This window comes from Cnephaeus nilssonii (genome assembly GCF_951640355.1).
Source record: "Cnephaeus nilssonii genome assembly, chromosome: 12".
Classification (NCBI taxonomy): domain Eukaryota; kingdom Metazoa; phylum Chordata; class Mammalia; order Chiroptera; family Vespertilionidae; genus Cnephaeus; species Cnephaeus nilssonii.
In genome coordinates, this window is record NC_137083.1 from 8359080 (window position 1) to 8377725 (window position 18646).

Below are 18646 nucleotides of genomic sequence, written 5' to 3' on the forward strand. Positions count from 1 at the left end.
ACAGTGACTCATGCCCAGGTCTCGGGGTTCCATACCCCTCCCCGTGACTGGCACACTCCCACACATGGAGGTTTGGCCTTGAAGTTGACGCTTCCTCCGCTTTTCTTATAGAGAGTCTCCTGCACCCTTGGGATGAGGCTGCCTGCAACGCAGGAGGAGGGGGAAGAGGTCAAAGAGAAGGGGGAGAGCCAGGCGCTGCCCCAAGCTGGTTAGAGACGATCTTCCTCCAAAGGGCATTCAGAGACTCGTCCACACCAGGGAAAAGCCAGGGGCCAAGACCCAGGCCTGTGAGATTTCAGGGAAGGGAGACGTTGGGAGCAATCAGGGAAGGCTGCCTGAAGGGAAGGGGGTGGAGAGGAGGAGGCCCAGGGATACCAGAGTGAACACAGTAGTAGAGTTTCTTGAACTCGCTGAGTCCCCCAGGGCTGGGCCCACCGTGTGCACCTCCTGGGGAAGCTTGGGGCCCCACTAATCACATTCCTCAGATGCTTTAGCTCAGAGCCTGAGGACTAAGCTTTTAAACCCTGCACCAGCCCACCTGTTGGAGCAGGTCCCGAGGCTGCTGCGGCTCCCAGACAGGCCTTGCCTCCTGAGCCTGGAAACCAGACTGCTCAGCCCTGCCTGGTGACTCATCTGCTTCATTGTTCTCTCTCTCTCTCTCTGTGTGTGTGTGTGTGTGTGTGTGTGTGTGTGTGTGTGTGTGTATCTATGTGAATTCTGTATTTCTGAGCCATTTAAACGTCACTTAGAAACCGGGTGTCCCTAAGTACACATTTAGCCCTGGAGTGTTTCCTTAGAATATTCTCTTACCTACCCACAGGGCACGGCCCAGATGGGGATGTGGTCATTGACACAGTGCGGTTCTTTCATCTGCATCCGCATTCAGCTTCCCCGTGTCCCATCAGGCACTGGCTCCGGACGAGGCTGCCCTGGCCATTGGAATATGAGCCCCGGCTGGGAAGCACCGCCAGGCCCCCTCCTCTTCTCAGTCCCTCTCTCCGGGGAGGGGGGGGTGAGGGGGGGGGGCTACAGCCCAGGCAAAGGCATTAACCCCTTCTCCGCAGCTCCAGGCAGTCTGGTCCCTGGCTGCCAGGGAAGAGGAGGCTGCCCAGCGCCCGCTATAAATAACCTGGAGGGGCGGGCTGTGGGCGGTGTCACCGCTGGGGGGCGGGGGGGGGGGGAATACCCCGAGCCCAGGGCCTCACCTAGGCCTCCTCCCTGGGTGGGGAAGGCGGTCCCACTCCCTCTGGAGAAAAGGCAGGCGGGGCGGGACATCCGAGCTGGGAGGTGCGCTCCGTCCCTAATCACCACGGCATGGGGGGTCCCGAGGGGCCCTGGGGCCTCCTCCACATCCCACACCCTCTCCTCTGCCTGCTCTGCCTCCTCCCACCGCTGCTCAAAGTAAGTGCGGGGAGCAGGGGTCGCGTCTCAGGGTGGGGGCGCCGGGAGCTGGAGCTCCGTGCTATCCTGACTTGGGGGGGCGGGTCTCAGTTCCTGGGCCGGTGAAGGAGGCTCTGAAGGAGGCTCGGGGCTTGGTGGCGCGTTGGGGTTGAGGGGTCCCTGTGTGGGTGATGGGATGCTGATCTGCCTGGGTGAGGGGGCCGGTGGAGCAGAGATGAAACTGACAGCAGCTAGGATGGGGCAGCCTGGCTGACTCCCTGGTGTCCCCACGTGCCCCTCCTCCAGGCCATCCCGCCCCCTCCCCTGTGGGTGCCCTCTGGCCGGTGGCAGGGTCGCAGGCGGCGGGGGGGCGGGGGGGGTGAGGATGGAGAGCAGCTAAGAAGTCCTGGGAGGCGGGCAGGGCGTGCTTCGCAGCTGCCCATGATTGTGGCAGGAGGGGTCGCTCTCTAACCCTCCCCTCACTTCACAAATAAGGAAACTGAGGCTCAGGGAGGGAGGGCGACCTGTCCTAGGCCACACTTTTCAAGAAGAGCCACCCCACTTCCAGGGCTCAGAGGGCCACGCTCTGCGGGGGACTGAGCCAGCTGGAAGGCAGGAGGCTGGTCCCACCCTGGCCCCCCACAGACCCGCCTGGGGACCATGCCGTGGGCCTTTTTGTGCCCTTATGGACCCAGAGGAGCCATCATTTGACAGGCATATCAGCTGGGTGGTGAGTGTCCCTCGACTGGCAAAGCACTGTGCCCGCAGACTGATTCAAATCCCTTCTCTGCTGCTTAGTTTGTGACCTTGGGCAGGTGACCGGGATTTCCCAAGCCTCAGTTTCCTCTGCGGTAACACGAGGATGAGGCCCGTGCTCACTGAACAGGGTTTACTGAACAGGGCTGCCGTGGGGAGCCGCCGAGATACTAAAGTAAAGCGCTGAGTACCTGCGGGCACGGAGCACGCACCCCATAAAGGCAGCTGCGGTTTTGTGCCTGGAGTTAGAGATCAAGCGCCGGGCCCTGCCCTCCGGGGGGGAGGGGGTCTGCTCAGGTGGGGAAGAAGGCGGCACCATGCTGAGGGTGCTCAGGGCCCTGCCCTCCGGGGGGGAGGGGGTCTGCTCAGGTGGGGAAGAAGGCGGCACCATGCTGAGGGTGCTCAGCGCCCTGCCCTCCGGGGGGAGGGAGTCTGCTCAGGTGGGGAAGAAGGCGGCACCATGCTGAGGGTGCTCAGCGCCCTGCCCTCCGGGGCGAGGGGGTCTGCTCAGGTGGGGAAGAAGGCGGCACCATGCTGAGGGTGCTCAGCGCCAGTTACTCAGGACGGAACCAGCTGCAGAGGAACTACACCGCGGCTTCCCCCCTCTGGCCTTCGTGGTGATGGGATTCATTTCTGGATCCTCGTCCCAATGAGGGGAGATTCCTGCTCCCTGAGAAAGGAGAACAGGAGCGGCGGCGGGTGGGAGGGGGCAGGAGGGGCCGGCTCCCCGCCCTCCCTCACCAGCCTGATGAAGCAGGACCTGGCGTGGGGGTGAGAGCTCGAAGGAGACACTGGTGGGAAGAAAAGTGTGTATTACAAACTCTGGTCATTTGAGTGACAAAAAAAAAAGTGCATTGGGGAGTGAGAGCCTCCGACAGGATTGGGGAGGTGCCGTGGGAGGTGGGCAGGAGGGCAGGGGTGGCCACGGGGTGATCCTGGAGGACAGCAGGCGGCGGGGGAAGTCCATGGAGCCCCGGCGTGAGGCTGCAGGGGGTTGTGGGGGGTCCTGGCGGGTTCTGATTTCTCTCTCAGGGGCAGGGAGCTGGACGAGTGGTGGTTGAGTGGGGAGGGCCCTGGCCCAGCCCACAGGAGGAGCCCAGCCTGACCCTGGCCCCTGGGGACGGGGGGGGGGGGGGGGGGGGTGGGGGGGTGGGGGGTGGGGGGAGGGGTGGGGGGGTGGGGGGAGGGGTGCGGGGACCTCTGAGTGAGGCCTTCGGGAAGCTGCTCCGAGAGGCAGTGCTGTACTCCTGGGGCACCTGGCCCTGTGCCCTGGGCTTTACTAAAACGCGGGAAGGTGGGACGTTCTTTCCAGCCGGGTTGGAGGTGCAGGGAGGCTAATGAGCATGGCTGCTGTGTTCCTACGCCCTGGACCCCACCCTTTTGAGCTACTTGCCTCTGGAGTCTGCCGGCCCCTCTTGGCTGAATCCAGCCCCTCTGACCTTTGACACAAGATGCTTCCCCTCCCCAGGGTCTCAGGACAGCGCTTCTGTGGGAGCCATCAGGGCTCAGCCAAGAGAGAGAAGTCCCCGCAGGGCCCAGGCCAGAAGGCCGACCCTCCCTCACCCGCACAGCCCTCTCCAGGCAAGGCCAGGGCCCTGCACACACGCACTCCCGGGCCTGCAGGGCGGGAACCTCAAGGGCCGTGTTGGCAGAAGCCAATTCATCCAATGGTTTCCCACACATTCAGCTACTTTCTGAGGGTTTTCTAACCTGACCCAGCTAATTTTTCTCCCTGTTTTTGCTATTTTGTTGACGTTTAAGTATTTTTTTATAAAAGCAATTTGTCTGAGGGCACGGCTTACTTAATTTTGTATTCCTAGTAAGTCTCAGATTTGCAGAGTTAGGGAACTATTCTGTATCCTCTTAGCTGTCATTTTCTACTTTATCTCATTTTAAACATGTTTAGGAGTCCTCTGCTGGTTCGTCTAATGTCGCTTTATTCAAAATTTGGATTTTTTAAGATATCATTTCAAAGCCACCGGAGGGAAGGATAGATTATTCAATAAGCTGATTGTGTTCGTTCTATTTAGCAGCCCCACAGGGCTCGTCATATGCTCAGCACTGTTAGCAGCACCGACATACAGCATCTACTGTAAACTTCACAGCAGCCCCCGGAGATAGACCATCATCATCCCCATTTTACAGATGAGGAAGCTGAGGCCAGGTCATGAGCCCAAGGTCACTGGACCGGCAAGTGGCAGGGCCAGGATTCAAACCAGATAGCCCCACTCCAGATTCCCTTCACGTAACAAGACTTTCCTTTTACTGTGGCTTAATTTTAATGCCGAGTTACTGTTGGGGCATTCAGATGACAAAACAATTCAGAACAGGGTGACTTTGGGGCAAACTGGACATCAGATGAGTCGATAAGCAAGGAGATAATTCCAGACCTGCAGTCCTGTTATAGGGCCTCCTGCTGGCCAGCTCCCTCTCCCTGTTTGGGGTCCAGGTATTTCCTCCCTCCTTCCCCTGTCCTCTCCCCGCACCCTAGACACCTGTGTGCAGGGCCCAGGGCTTGGCACAGGTCAGGGGAGACGGGCTCGGGAGAGAGGGAGCTGCAGGCTTTCGGAGATCAGAGAACACACAAGGAGGGGAGGCCTGGTTTCTGCAGGCCAGTTCGAGGCTGAATTAGGACTGGAAGGGGGAGTGGGCATCGTGGGAAAAGGGACCTTCAGGGACAGGCTGGGGGTGGGAGGGCTTTTGGGTCCCGCCCTTGAGGTCCGGCACCTGATAATTAGAAGCAAATATCTAAGGTTTCCCCTTCCAGAAAGCCTGCCCAGTGGCTCTGGAAATGAGCTGCCTCCTCCACTTGACTTCCCATCCCTCACCCTCTGTCTCAGGCAGCCTCAGCCTCAGCCTCAGCCCAATGCTGCCTACTGCGCCTCTTGCCTGCTCTGGGCCCAGGCTGCCTCCTCCTCTCCCCCCCCCCCCCCCCCCGCCCCGCCCCATCCCTGTTTCCCCCTTTCTCTGCCCTCCTCTCTTCCCATTCTCCCCTCTCCATCTCCTCCTCCCTCCTCCGCTTGCCCCACCTCCTCCTTGGAGAGGGGAGCAGAGCCTGAATTTCTTCCTCCTCCCTCTCTAGCCCAGGCTCAGCGAAAGCAGTGAATGAAGGGAACTGTGAGGAGAAACCTCTCCCTCGGAGAGGAGTCCGCTCTGACCTTGGACAGGGAAGGAGGCGGCGGGAGGGGAGGGGGGTGGGGGCCCACCCCCTTCCCCGCTGGTTACTGGCAGCCTGGCTGCAGGACCTGTGGTCCCGTAAATCTCCCAGGCTTAGACCAGGGGCTAAATTTAGATGAAGCTTTGTCACCAGGCCAGAGGGGAGCATTAGGCTCGGCCAGACCCCCTGGCTCCAGGGCGGTGGCACCTTTGTGGCCTGCCTGGCCCCTGGGGCACAGGTTCTGCCTGGACGGGGCCCAGGGTGGAGGAAGAGCAGCTGGCGTCTTGGCTCCGGCCGCTGCGTCCTCCCCCTGCCAGGCCTCTCCCCTGCCCTCCACTAGGGTGAGGGCTTCCAACTCCAGGCACAGGGACCAGGACCCGCGGGCCTCTGAGTGAGGGTTCAGAGAGAAGGAAACCTGACCAGCAGGGAGAGCCCAGAACCCGAGCTCCCAGAACTGGGGCTGAGGACGCAGCTCCATCTGGCTGACGCCATCCATCCGGTTGGCCAACCCACATTGATTGAGCACCTGCTGTGTGCCGGGCTCTGGGCTGGGAACTGGGGTGAGGGTGGAAGCAGCTCTCTGCCCCTGGGACAGCCGAGAGCTAATCAATGCAGGTGACCCCTGGAGGGGGACAGGGGACAGCGCTCTCCCATCCGACTGGGTGGGATCATTCGTTAGGAGCCCCAGGCCAGCCGGGGAGGCCGAGCATGCGGCCTCCAGCCCCAGCACAGGAAACAGACTGAGCCCCAAGTAGGGAATGTGATGTGTGAGGGCTATGGGATCTGGCCCTGGGGACATCCCGGGATGAACATTGACCCAGCTGTCAGGGAGCAAATATCTGACAGGCAGGGGGAGGGGTATCCACTGGCGGGGCCATGGCTTCTGGAATCCTAGAATCAGGAATGTCAGGGTTTTAGGGGTGCTGACCACAGAGCAGGGGAAGTGGTGGTCTTGGGAGGAATGGGGGACAAGGATTAGTGTTTGAGAGTGCATTGCTCTCGGTCAGTCTCAGGTCATGAATTTTCCAGCCTCTCAGCCTTTGTGCATGCTGTGCTCTCTACCCAGGATGCCCTTCCTGGCACTGCCCTTATCAGTTGGGCAAACTCCTACTCAACCTTCAAAGCCCACATCAACATGAACACCTTCATGACACTACCCTATTCCTCCGTAGCAAATTGTAGATGCTATAACAAGTTGGTCACCCATCCATCCTTCCCACCAGAAGATGGTCCCCTGAAGCAGAGGTAACACACCTACTTTATCCCTCCCAGCACCTACTCACAGGATTTTGCAAGGAGATGGGATCCTGGGTGGTTTTTATCTTTTGGATGGGGCTGCCATTGTTGCAACAACCTCATCTGTTCTCTGGTGAGTGCTCAGACTCACACCGCGGTCCTTCCTTTCCCCTTACTCATCCTCAGGTTGTCTCCAAAATGCCACCTCTTCCAGGAAGCCTCCCTTGGTTAGCTGTCTCTCCCATGTGTTAAACCTAACACATTTTGTAAATGCCTGTTTACCGGTGTGACAGTGTGAAATCACCCACTCTCCCCCGCTCCCTTCTGCACCTTCTAAATCTAGGGGATCCCTATCTGGCCTGAGACTACCCAAGTACACCCACTGGGTCCCCCAGCCAGGGCCTGACACACAGTAGGCATCCTACAAGTATCTGTTGGGTGAATGAACTGCTAGTGGGCCTCCACCTGGCTCTCTGGCAGAAGGACCCGGGCCCCTCACAGGAGTGCGTCCCACCCTGAGGAGGAAACCTCTGGGGCTGAGGGATGGACAGAGAAGGTTCCTGTCTCAGAGGTCAAGCTGCACCAGCCACTTCTGAGGACAGGGTTCCAGACCCGGCCAGGCTGCTATTCTGCTGGTTGGCCATGAGCATTTCCCACCTCAGTTTTCCCCTCTGCACCACAGAGGTAAAGGATCAATGACCGAACAGGGCAGGGGACAGACATGTGCTGTCAATCGCTAGCTAGGGCCTGACCTCTGACCCTGGTCCCTCCTATTTCCTAGGCAGCTGGGCCACGCCAGGCGCCCGGAGACCAGCGCCCGCTGGAGCAGTACTGCCACACCGCCACCACGCTCGCCAACCTCTCAGGTACGCATGCCCCCTGTGGGCACCGCACGGCAGACCCCAGGATGAGGGTGGGTCCGGGCCTGTGGGAGGAAGAGGCTCTCCCGGGCCAGCCCACGCGGGTTGGGTGCTGGACGGGGGCAGCCTCCAGCTTCCAGGCCCAGCTCTGTCTCTGTCCTTGGGCAGGCCCTTCCTACTTGGGGCTCAGACTCTTCCCTGGTGATGAGGGCTTGGCTGGGAGTCGCCCTCCAGCTCCCAGCTCCCAGCTCCCAGCATCTGCACCCCAAGGAGCGGCAGGAGCTGCATTCAGGAGCCCGAGGAGGGCCCGCCCCTCTGCAAGGCCAGCAGAAGGTGTAAAACCTATTCTCTGGTCACGGTGACTCCAAGTGTCACCTCCTTGTAGGGACCTTCAAAGCGACAGCGGGTGCCTGAGCTCTGACCCCTCGGGGTTTCCGGCGGCCGGTCAGAGTCAGGCTCAGGGTCAGCCACGGGCTCAGGAGAGACCCCAGGTCCCGGCCTTCTCAGATCTGCATCCACCGAAGCAGCCGGGGAAGGGGATGGGGGAGGAGGAAGGCTGGAGGTGCCCTGGGCCCCTGGAGATAAGGGTGCTGGTCAGCAGGGAGACCCAGCGCCGAATGCAGCCCGAGTCGGGCATGGAGGACGACAGCCTGGTCGCCTGCCCTCCTCACAGTGCAGGGTCAAGAGCTCAGGCGTTAGGGTCCGACAGACCCGAGTCTGGCGCCAGCTCCTGCACCCGCAGCGGTGTGGCCTCGGACAAGCCCCCGACCGCCTGCACTCACTTGCTGGGGCTGCAGTAAGACGCCACAGGCCGAGGGGCTTCAACGACAGAAATTTATTTCCTCACGATTCTGGAGGCCAGAGGTCCCAGATCAAACGACGGCAGGGTTGGTTCCTTCCGGGCCTCTCTCCGTGGCCTGTGGACGGCCGTCTCCTCCCCGTGCCTCCCCTTGCTCTTCCCTCTGGGGGTCTGTGTCCTAATCGCCTCTCCTTAAGGGCAGCGTCGTTTTGGATTAGGGACCATCCTAGTGACTGAATGACCTGCTCCAAATAAGGCCGCCTTCTGAGGCTTTGGGGTTAGGACTTCAATATGTGGACGTTGAGGGACACAGTTCTACCCCAAACACCTTCCGAGCCGCCGTTTCCTCGTCTGTTACAAACGGGTCTAAATTAACCTCAGAGGCTCACTGAGAAGGTTGAAGGAGAGACCGTGGACACGCCCAGCAGGGGCCCCATCGAGCAGGAAATAGAGCCCCCCCCCCCACCTCAGGAGGGCCACCTTAACCTCTTCAGAGCTCTCTGCTCTAGAGGGGGTGCTGGTTCATTCGTGGACCCACTGTCTTCTCCCTGCTCCCCACGCCCCTCCAACACAGACCCCCGCCTTCCTTATGGCCCCTGAAAAATGGTTCCCCATCCCCTCCTAGTCAGGAGGGTCCCAACTTTTCCAAAAACAAGGCCTCCCCTGCTTCACTTGTAACACCATTTATCTGTTTTTAAACCGGACACATAGTACACACACACACACACCACAAATTTAGGGGAAAATATTTTTAAAAGTCAAGGAAGAAGACAGTAAGTGCTCCTTGTCCCTCAACCCAGGGATATTCATATTATTTACGAGCCCCCGCAGTTTATCCATCCCTAGGACCTCATGTTTTCTCAGTTTTGTTTTTGTTTTGATAACACTGGGCTGACCCTGTGTCCACCGCTCTGTAACCTGCGTTCGCCTCTTATAGCTCAGAGGGAACGTTCCCCCTGCCGCTGTGCATTCTCCCGGCACGCCATGCTGCCTAGCAGCCAAGTGGGGCCGCATTAGCCTTCATCAGCTGTGCCCCTGAGAGGAGCATCCATGCTATTAGGATGCCCTTGGACTTCAGGAACAATTCATACAGGGCAGTACTCTCCTGTTTAGGGTTGGCTGATGGAGAAAATGCATAAAGTTCAAAAACAGGTGAAACCAAACAATCTATTGTTCAGACACACACACACACACACACACACACGTGATCAGACTGAAAAGGCTAAGTGCAATATGATCAAGGCACTATTGAGAGTGCATAGACAGATAAATAGGCGCATGATTGGCAGTGACCTAGTTTCAGATTGGGTGATAGAGTCATTATACTTACTGCTGCACACAAACTTCCACGAAAGGAAAGACAAAAATAAAATAAAGTCTGGCCATGTGTGGGCTACTGGCGACAAGGGGTCATGAACCAAAGGCTACGGTCAATTACACCGTAAGCCCCTAACTGAGGTCCAAGTAAAGGGAAAACACACATAAGCACGAGGGACCTCCAGGCTGTGCATGGAGTGTTTGTTTCATTCATCACAGAGGCATATGTTGTAAGGCATATTGTTTACTCTGTCCATGTGTCCAGTGGATTCAGGGATCCCTTGAAATAACTCCTCAATCCAACACACACACACACACACACACACACACACACACTCACACACCAGGGCTAGTCGAATGGGAAGAGAGCCTTGGCCAGGAGACCAGGCTGCTGCCAAGGCGATGGCTCTGAGCATAGGCCTGCAGCATGCGGGTGGGCGCTAGGCTAGTTAGTGAACGTGACCAGCCCTGCCCTCGGGGAGTCCCAGGCTGGGCGAGGAAACAGTAGAAAAACCAACAACCTCGGTGTGGCACAGACCAGCTCCTAGCAGATGCGGGCATCGAGGAAGGCCACCCAGCCCAGACAAGACAAAGGAGGTGAGAGCTAAGCTGATGGTTAGAAGGATGAGTGGACATCAGCTAGGCAAGCTGGAGTAAAGAGCGATGAAGGCGTTCCTAGCAGACGGAAAGGCACATGCAAAGGTGCAGAGGTATAGAGTGGCTCCAGGGAATGACAAAGGGCATCTCACGTTGAGCAGGGGGGAGAGGATGCAGATAAAGGACCATGAAGAATGTCCTTTGCAGGGCTCCTGAGGGCCATCGGGAGCCACTCTTGTGAGGAGTGACATGCCCAGGAGCCCAGTCTGGCTTCTGCAGAGATGAAGATGGTGTGGGAGGGACTGAAGGGGAATTCCTTTTCCTCCTCTGGCCTCCCCGTGCCCAGCTATAAATGAGAAGTTTGCAGAGGGCCTTTCCTGGTCCCACAGCCTGGTCCCAGGGTTCCACATGCTACCCCAGGCCCCCTCCCCTGTGCCCAGGTGGGGTGGGGTGGGCTGGAGTGGGAGGGATGTATCTGGCCTCGGGGCACTGTCCCCAGTGTCACAGGGTAGGAGCGGGGCAGCTCCTGGACTCTCCTGAGCCTCTGTGCCCTCAGCAGCCACCCCATTGTTACTCCCAGTGAACCCCACAACTGTGTCCCAGCTGGGCACACCCCTGTCCTTTCAGTCTGGCCATGCACAGCCCCCAAGAGATGCAAAGACAGGTTGTCCCCGTACATCTTGTTTTCCAGCTGACATTGGCTGGGCGGTGGGGTGAATGAGAGAATGTGTGTGACACTGTGAAGACACGTGACTGTGTGTGACGCCGTGTGTATTCGCGCTGTGCTCCGCACGCCTGTGTGACGCCTGGCATCAGGCTATGACCGGAGAACCAAGGTGTGTGTCTGAGCTTGCCTGGAACTGGTCACCGCCCCTGCAGCTGACACCGAGGTGCGCCAGCGGCACGTGCCTCGCCCAGTGCTGCCCATGACGCACAGGTGTCTTCCCAGCACCTGTCACACTTCCCTGAACTTATTTGCAACCTGTCCCACCAGCCTGGGGGCACACACTGTCCCAAATACCTCTCCCCCGGGCCTCCATCCCAGGGGCCTCCCATCGACCTGTGCTTCCTTAGTTAGCAAAGAGGCCGTACCTTATTTATTTGTAGTTGGATTTAATCCAATTGAAGGAAGTTTTAGCTTTTGACAGTTTTTCCCCCATGTACCTATTTGCAAACACTAAAGTGAGCTGCACAATCAATTTGTTCCAAAGCTGCTACCTCTTCCGTTTCCTCTGTCACACCTAGAGTAACAGACAACTGTGCCCATCATAAGATCCAAGAGACATGGCCCTGAAACCAGGGGACCTTGGGTCTGTGGGTCTGTGCTCTGGCTCCGGCTGGCCAGTCGAGATGCAGAATGGCCTTTGGCTCTCCCAGGGGAGCCTTCATTCCATGTGTCCGCCCACGGAGAGCAGCCCAGGCCGCCTGGGCCGGCCTTCCGTCCTGCAGAAAGCTGCACGTGAGTCGAGGGGACCTTGGCCTCTGGTCACTGGGCACTCGCCACCCCTGACATGGCTGCTCCCCGGTGTGGTGATGAGCCGGTTAATACCTGGGCTTGCCTTCTCCCTTTCCCCTGTGCTGTGATCAGCGTGTGCAGAGCCCTCCTTTGTGTGCGACGGAGACTATTTCTCAGCGAAGGCGCGGGCTGACCTGCCCGCCACGCGCTAGCCTCTGTGGGATCCTGTGAGGCAGGGCTCAGCCTGGGGCTGGGGACAGGACTCTGCCGGTCTGAGGCTGGGCCTGGGACTCAGCTTCTCCCGCCTACTCCTGTGTGCTGGTTGTGACAGACACCAGGGAACCTTCGCCTCTGCAGCTGCCCAGAACGGAGCCCAGGGCTCTAATTGCCCCTTCAGGAGGCAGAGGACAGACCTGGCCGGCCGGCCGGCCTGCACCTTGTACCTGCCAGTCAGCTGGCCCTGGTGAGATTCCAGCACTGGGCCCTGGTCTCGGCACTCCAGCTCTGCCTGGGCAGGGACAGTGACATTCGCAGGGAGGCTGGTGAGATGAGCACACAAAGGCAGCCAGCTGCCTCCTCCCCTCCCTGCTCAGGGCACAGTGCTGGCCGGGGTGGGCTCAGCCTTCTCTGGCAGCTTTGTTCCCCGTGGAGGCTGGCGAGGGGGCAGGACCAGTTCCCCCCGGGGCCTCGGCCCCAGCTCGGCCTGGGTCCCAGCTCTCCCTGCCCCCTACAGATGGAAACAACACACACACTCACACCGTACATCTTCCTCATTCTTTGCACCTCAAAACTCAGAACCAGAGAACCTTAGGCCTGGGAGGAGGCTCAGAGAACATTTCCCTGATGTGGAAACAGCCCCAGAAGAGGGGGTAAGACCTGGGGTAACATGCAGGAAGAGGAGAGACAGGCAGGACCAGAACCCAGCTGAGTTGGGGTGTACCACGCTCCAGACCCTGTCTCCTGAGCCCAGATTCCCCCTACTTAGCAGACGTGAGCAGAGGGCTCAACCCTGGGCGCTCAGAATGGAGCCGGCACAAATTACAGAGCAGGTAGTCCTGATGGGGCCAGAGCAAATGCCACAGAAGGAGTTTTAGCTGCTGCACACTTGCTGTGGGGCCTGCTCCCGCCCCCCCGCCCCCACCCCATCTCTCTCTCTCTCTCTCTCACTCACACACACACACACACACACACACACACACACACCACACCCTCAGGTGGCCCCAGCCAGGAGGAAGAGACCATTCTCTCAGGAGCCCAGGCGGCAGACCCCGGGGTTTGAAGTCCTCCACTTAATTTCAGACAGTTTCTCCCCAGACCGCGCCAGCGCCTCCTCTCTCCAGGCCCTCCTCACCAGGCCTGGTTCTCCTGGGAAATCCCCGGCCCCCCCAGCCCCCATTCAGGCACCTCGTTCTCACTAGACTTTTCGGTGGCCTCCCCGCTTCCTTTGCAGCCCCTCCAATCCACTTCCTTCCCAGAGGCCACGGGGAGCTTTTCTGGAACTCAGATCTGCACGTGGACTCTCGCGCCCGCTTCCCCCCCCCCCCAACCCCTCCCCCCCCACCCCACCCCACCCCACCCCACCCTGCTACCCCCTCAGGGAGGTAGAAACTCTCGTTTAGGCAGGCTGCACCCCGGCGGCTGCGATCCTTGGACAGACAGACGGGCGGGGCATTCCGCCACCCCCGGCCCACCCTCTCCATCCCCACCGCCCTCCTCTGGACCCCAGAACGGGACTCCCGCCGGGCCCGGGGGTCGGGGGCTGGAGGAGCCGCCCGGCCCCGCCCCCTGACGCGGCCATTGGACGCGCCCGAACGGGTGGGCCCGCCGTTCAGAGCGCTGCCGGCGCCTCTCGGTGAAGGTCCCGACCCGGCGGCTCCGGGCAGCGCCCGCAGGTCAGGGCTGGGCGGGCAGGACCCACACCCGGTTCCCTGGGCCGCTCACTCGGCCCCCGGGCCCCGCAGCCGCACCGAGCGCGCACTCACACGCCGTCTCTGCGCGCGGCGGGCTGTGGGGCGCGATGGACGCGGCGCCGCTCCCCAGCCTGCTGGAAGCCAACTGCAGCCTGGCGCTGGCCGGAGAGCCGTTCCCGGACGGCTGGGCGCTGGCCCTGGACCCCGAGGGTAGGCGGGGGGCGAGCCGACCCGGGCGGCGCGGGCTCCTTCCCTGCACGCTGGGTGCGTTCAGGGCCCGGCGCTCCGAGCGCCTGGAGCCCCGCGCCCCACGCCCGCCCCGACCACCTGCCTGAGCCCCGCTCCGCTCTCTCCCGTCGCCAGGTCCCCTCGCCTACTGCAACGCGACCTTGGACCAGATCGGGACGTGCTGGCCCCGCAGCGCAGCCGGAGCCCTGGTGGAGAGGCCGTGCCCCGAGGACTTCAACGGCGTCAAGTACAACACCACGCGTGAGTGCCCGGCCCTCTGCCGCGGTCGGCCCGGCCTGCCAGGGGCGCGGCTTAGGGAGTGGAGGGGGCCCCGACCCAGCAGCGGAGACGTGCGGAGGGCCCGGGCACCGCCATCCCGCTGGCGATAAGGACCCTGGTAACGTTGGGGACCCTCCTTGTGCCCCCTCCCCCCTGTGGTCAGAGCGCAGCGAGGCACTGATTTGCCCACGACTCCGCGCACCGAGCTGCGAAAACCCAGAAAGGGGAGAACACTCTTCCTCCCTTTTGAGGGTGAACCCCTCTTCCAGGTTATCTACACGGGGGGCGTGAGGCTCCCCATTAGAGCTTCTCTTTGTTTAGCCAATGGGGTAGGGTGGGGGGGGGATGGAACGCTGCCGCTGCACGGAGTCCCAACCCCCAGGGTGTCACTCTTCACCCCAGAGAGGGGAGGGCAGGAGGCAGCCAAGCGCCTGTGTTGGGAAAGCACGCGGGGCACAGAAGCTTCTGGGCCAGAGTGTGGGGTGCTGCCTGTCCTACCCCGTGTCTCCAGACTGACCCTTGGGCTGAGTCAGAGGCCGTGGGCGGGTTTCCTGCAGCGCCCCAGGTCTCAGGACCACCCCGCCTCCCCCGGGGACAGCCTGTGCCCCTTCCTCCTGGCTGGAGGCCGGGGAGCCGCCCAGCATCCAGGTGGGATTGTTCAGCACCAGCCCTGGGAGTGGGGGCTGCCTGAGTCTATGCCCCGTGCAAGGTCCGGTGGGAGCCAGGCAGGAGCCAGGGCAGCAATCACGGGTCCCCCTGAAGGCCACTCACCTCTCCAGCCCCACCCACCGGCAGGGGGCCTCCGGGGAGGGAGCAGGGTGTCAGAAGCCCCGTGCTGGGAACATGGTAGCAACCTCTCTCTGAGTGTCTGTCTGAAGGGTGGCACCGCTCGCCCACCCCTCTCAAGCACACGTGTACACACACACACACACACACACACACACACACACACACACACGTCTGAGCTCTTAGAGCTTGAGGCCTTTGCTGAGAGAGACGGTTAGAGGGCCAGACAGCAGTGCCTGCATCTGAGGCCAAGCACACTCCCCTGTGGGCACTGCTCCGGGGGAGGGCTCGCCTGGGCCCGAGGGCCCAGCAGCAGAGGAGCCCCTACCGGAAGGGGATGGTGGAGACAGTGAGGCCGCTCAGGAGGAGCCCTGCCTCCTCTGAGGACATGCTTTCTCTCCAGGGTTAAACAGACCTCCCTGCTGGAAGCGAGGTCCCCGCCCCGGGAGGTGTGCAAGCAGCAGGGATGACGTCCATGCTCCTCAGTCCTGAGATTATAACACTGTATTTTTAGGGTTCTGTGAGCTGTGTGGGGTGTGGCCGTGGAACTCGGGGTCCCTGAGTCAGCCTGGGCCAGGAGACTAAGGGTTAAGGGGGGTGATAAAGCATCTCAACCCATAGCCTGTGGACCGGGGGTGGGGGGGGGGGTGGGGGGGGCGCTGGGGAAGCTCTGCTCTGGTTCCTACCCCAGCCTGGGCTGTCCCCTGTTCACCCCAACCAGCCTGGAATGCCCTGCTCGGGCCCCTCCTCCCGCGTGTCCTGTGGTCCTCACAGCAACAGAAGAGCTGCTGCCTCCTCCTGGACAAGGTCCACTTTCCTCCTGAGGAATTGCCCAGCCCAGCCCAGCTCAGCCTCCGGGACCTCAGGCCCTGTTGGGAATGGCTGGCCCCATCTGTACGGAGGCATCTCCTAGAACAGGGGATAAAGGGACACTCCACCTAACCCAACCCCATGGAGAGGATGGGTCCCCACTTCCCAGAACCCCCTTCTAGACACGTGCTGAAGCATGGATAGTGTTCACATGGAAACACATCAGCGGAGTGGTCTCCAGCCAGACGGGTCGGTCTTTGCATTGGGTCCCCCTGCTGTGCAGGAATCTCCTCTTCGGCTCTGAGGGGACAGAGATGACAGGAAAGGCCGAGCTCATCCCTCAGGCGGCCCAGGCAGCTTAAAGACCAGACTCACACAAATCCACAGTCAGGGGCTGGGAAGGGGGGCTTGGTGGGCACTGGAGCGTTCCTGGAAGGCTTCATGGAGAGGGTGAGGTTGGGCCTTGACGCAGTGGGGATGTCACAATTCTCAAAGACAGGCCTGGTGTAGGGTTGGAGCCTCGAGGCGGGTCCCAGATAGGCATGGCAGAGGGCACAGCTGACTGCACCTTCTGGGACCTGGTGTAGCAAGAGAGAGCCTCTTTTTCCCAGAAAAGCCAGCTCCAGGGTCTCCCATGAGAAAGTGTGTCCCAGGGGAGAGAGATCTAGTTCTGCCTGTGCGTTGCTGGTGACCCTGGACATGTCACTCTCCCTCTTTGGGCCCCTTTAGACCAGTCAGGGACAAGTTGCCTCCCCCTCTTAAGTTCCCAAGGAGACGCCTGCTGGCTCTGTTTCCAACGTGCTTTTCAGGGGACAGTCAAGGATCTCTGGCCCTGAATCTGGAGGACGCTGGCCACAAGTTTGCTATTGTAGACGGACACCCCTACCCCAGGTGGGGTTGGACTTACAGTGTCAGCAGTTCTGGAAACAGGGCGCAACTTACCCGTGACACGCGTATGAGACCCTACATGCTCCCCGCGTGTGTGACGGCAGCTTTTGCATTTGCCATGCAGCTCGGTGAGGCCTGGGTGGCAGGCTGTCCCCTTGGCCCACTCCAAGCCTCTCATCCTCACTCAGGGCTACCCAGTCACCTAGGCAACAGCATCACCTCGGTCCATCCGGAGCCCCTGTGTGCTCAGCTCTATGTAGCCCTTCGGAAAGGACAGGAGGAGAGGGTGACCTAGACCTTGCCTCCTTAGGCTAGCTGGGAAATCCCGACCAGCATGCACTAGGAGAGGTAGCAACTGAACCCGCAGGTGGGCTGGAGCAGTCCTGGGAGCATCTGGAGGATCTAGGGCGGAAGCTTGGTCTTCAAGAGGGACATGAATTAGTGTAGCCTTCTTGGGCTGGGCCCAGGGCCATGGGCTGAAGGCAGGGTGAGAGCGCTGGGTTCTAGGATCTCTCCAAGGTAGGTAGGGGCACCTGCATAGATGGTGGGGATTGGGTCTGCTCCGCTGTCCGTGGTGCTGAACATTCCTGTCATGCCCAGTGACCTCATTCCTTCAATGAGTGTTGCTTCTGGTCCTTCCCACCTTCCTGGTAGCATCTGCCAGCACCTTCCTCCTTTTCATGATCCAATGACCACATTACTGACCCTCCACCACAGTCCTACTCACTCCCCACGCCCAACCTGTCTCTTGCACTCTGTCCCCCATAACTACCACGAAAATTGTCCCTGTCTTCTATGTCCTATCTCCTATGCCTTGCCGGTTAGAATAACAGAGATAGCAGTGCCAACCTAGTGGGCCCTTGAAGGTGATGTAGGGATGTTTGGGATTGTCACAGTGACTCGTGGTCACTACTGGCTCTTAGCATCTTGAGCACCCCCCCTTCCCAGCCCCTCTTCCCAGCCCCTGACTGTGGATTTGTGTGAGTCTGGTCTTTAAGCTGCCTGGGCCGCCTGAGGGCTGAGCTCAGCCTTTCCTGTCATCTCTGTCCCCTCAGAGCCGAAGAGGAGATTCCTGCACAGCAGGCGGACCCAATGCAAAGACCGACCCGTCTGGCTGGAGACCACTCAGCTGATGTGTTTCCATGTGAACACTATCCATGCTTCAGCATGTGTCTAGAAGCGGGTTCTGGGACGTGGGGACCCATCCTCTCCATGGGGTTGGGTTAGGTGGAGTGTCCCTTTATCCCCTGTTCTAGGAGATGCCTCCGTACAGATGGGGCCAGCCATTCCCAACAGGGCCTGAGGTCCCGGAGGCTGAGCTGGGCTGGGCTGGGCTGGGCAATTCCTCAGGAGGAAAGTGGACCTTGTCCAGGAGGAGGCAGCAGCTCTTCTGTAGCTGTGAGGACCACAGGACACGTGGGAGGAGGGGCCCGAGCAGGGCACTCCAGGCTGGTTGGGGTGAACAGGGGACAGCCCAGGCTGGGGTAGGAACCAGAGCAGAGCTTCCCCAGGACCCCCCCCCCCCCCGGTCCACAGGCTATGGGTTGAGATGCTTTATATATACTTTATATATTTATAATACTTGACCCACCTGTGATGCCAATACCATCCTTGAGAAGAAATTTGCCTTACTGTTTCTGAGAGGGGAAATTGAGGCCAAGAAGGAAGGGACTTAGCCAGCCAGAGAGAAAACTACAGCTAAAATATAGGCCCCCATCTTTTCCCAGCCAGGCACCTGGACCGCTCAGGTGACTGCCTGACCCAGGCACTGCTATTACAGTGGCAGCATCGGAAAGGAAGAGAGCCCTTTCAACAGGCCAGGGCCACTCTGGTGCAGCGTCCTAGCACGCTGCTGGGGAGGGGGTCCAGGCTTCCCAGGCCGCAGAGCCCTGGAGGACAACACCCTGCCCATATCACTCAGACCCTAATGCCCCTGGCGGGCCACACTGCACACCACCGGCATCGATCTTTGGCAGGGGCACCTGTGTTGCTGTGGTAACAGACATCCACCTCACTGCATCCGTCCCCAAGACTCTGGCCTGGCCACCTGTCCTAGGACGTTCCGTGCCCATCTCCCTGTGGTTCCCAGAGGAGACTCTTCCCTTGTCTGTCACTCTCCTGTCCCAGGCTGTGCCTAAGGGCTCAGCATCCTCATTAGCCAGCTCCCCTGAAGAGCTGGGGACATCT

General features: G+C 60.3%; 1 protein-coding gene across 5 annotated transcripts in view; it reads left to right on the forward strand.

Moving 5' to 3' along the window:
* Positions 1 to 1314: 1314 nt before the first annotated feature.
* Positions 1315 to 18646, forward strand: part of CRHR2 (corticotropin releasing hormone receptor 2) — a gene marked incomplete at both ends in the record, with an annotated part of 30539 nt that continues 13207 nt past the window's right edge. For 3 of the 5 annotated variants that reach the window (XM_079785487.1, XM_079785488.1, XM_079785489.1), the window contains 2 exons: positions 13576 to 13678; positions 13832 to 13957. In XM_079785487.1, coding sequence (XP_079641613.1) covers positions 13576 to 13678; positions 13832 to 13957 — 229 coding nt within the window. Of the gene's footprint in view, positions 1402 to 7310; positions 7396 to 13575; positions 13679 to 13831; positions 13958 to 18646 lie in introns of those variants that run through there. The other 2 variants (XM_079785485.1, XM_079785486.1) reach the window with 2 other exon arrangements.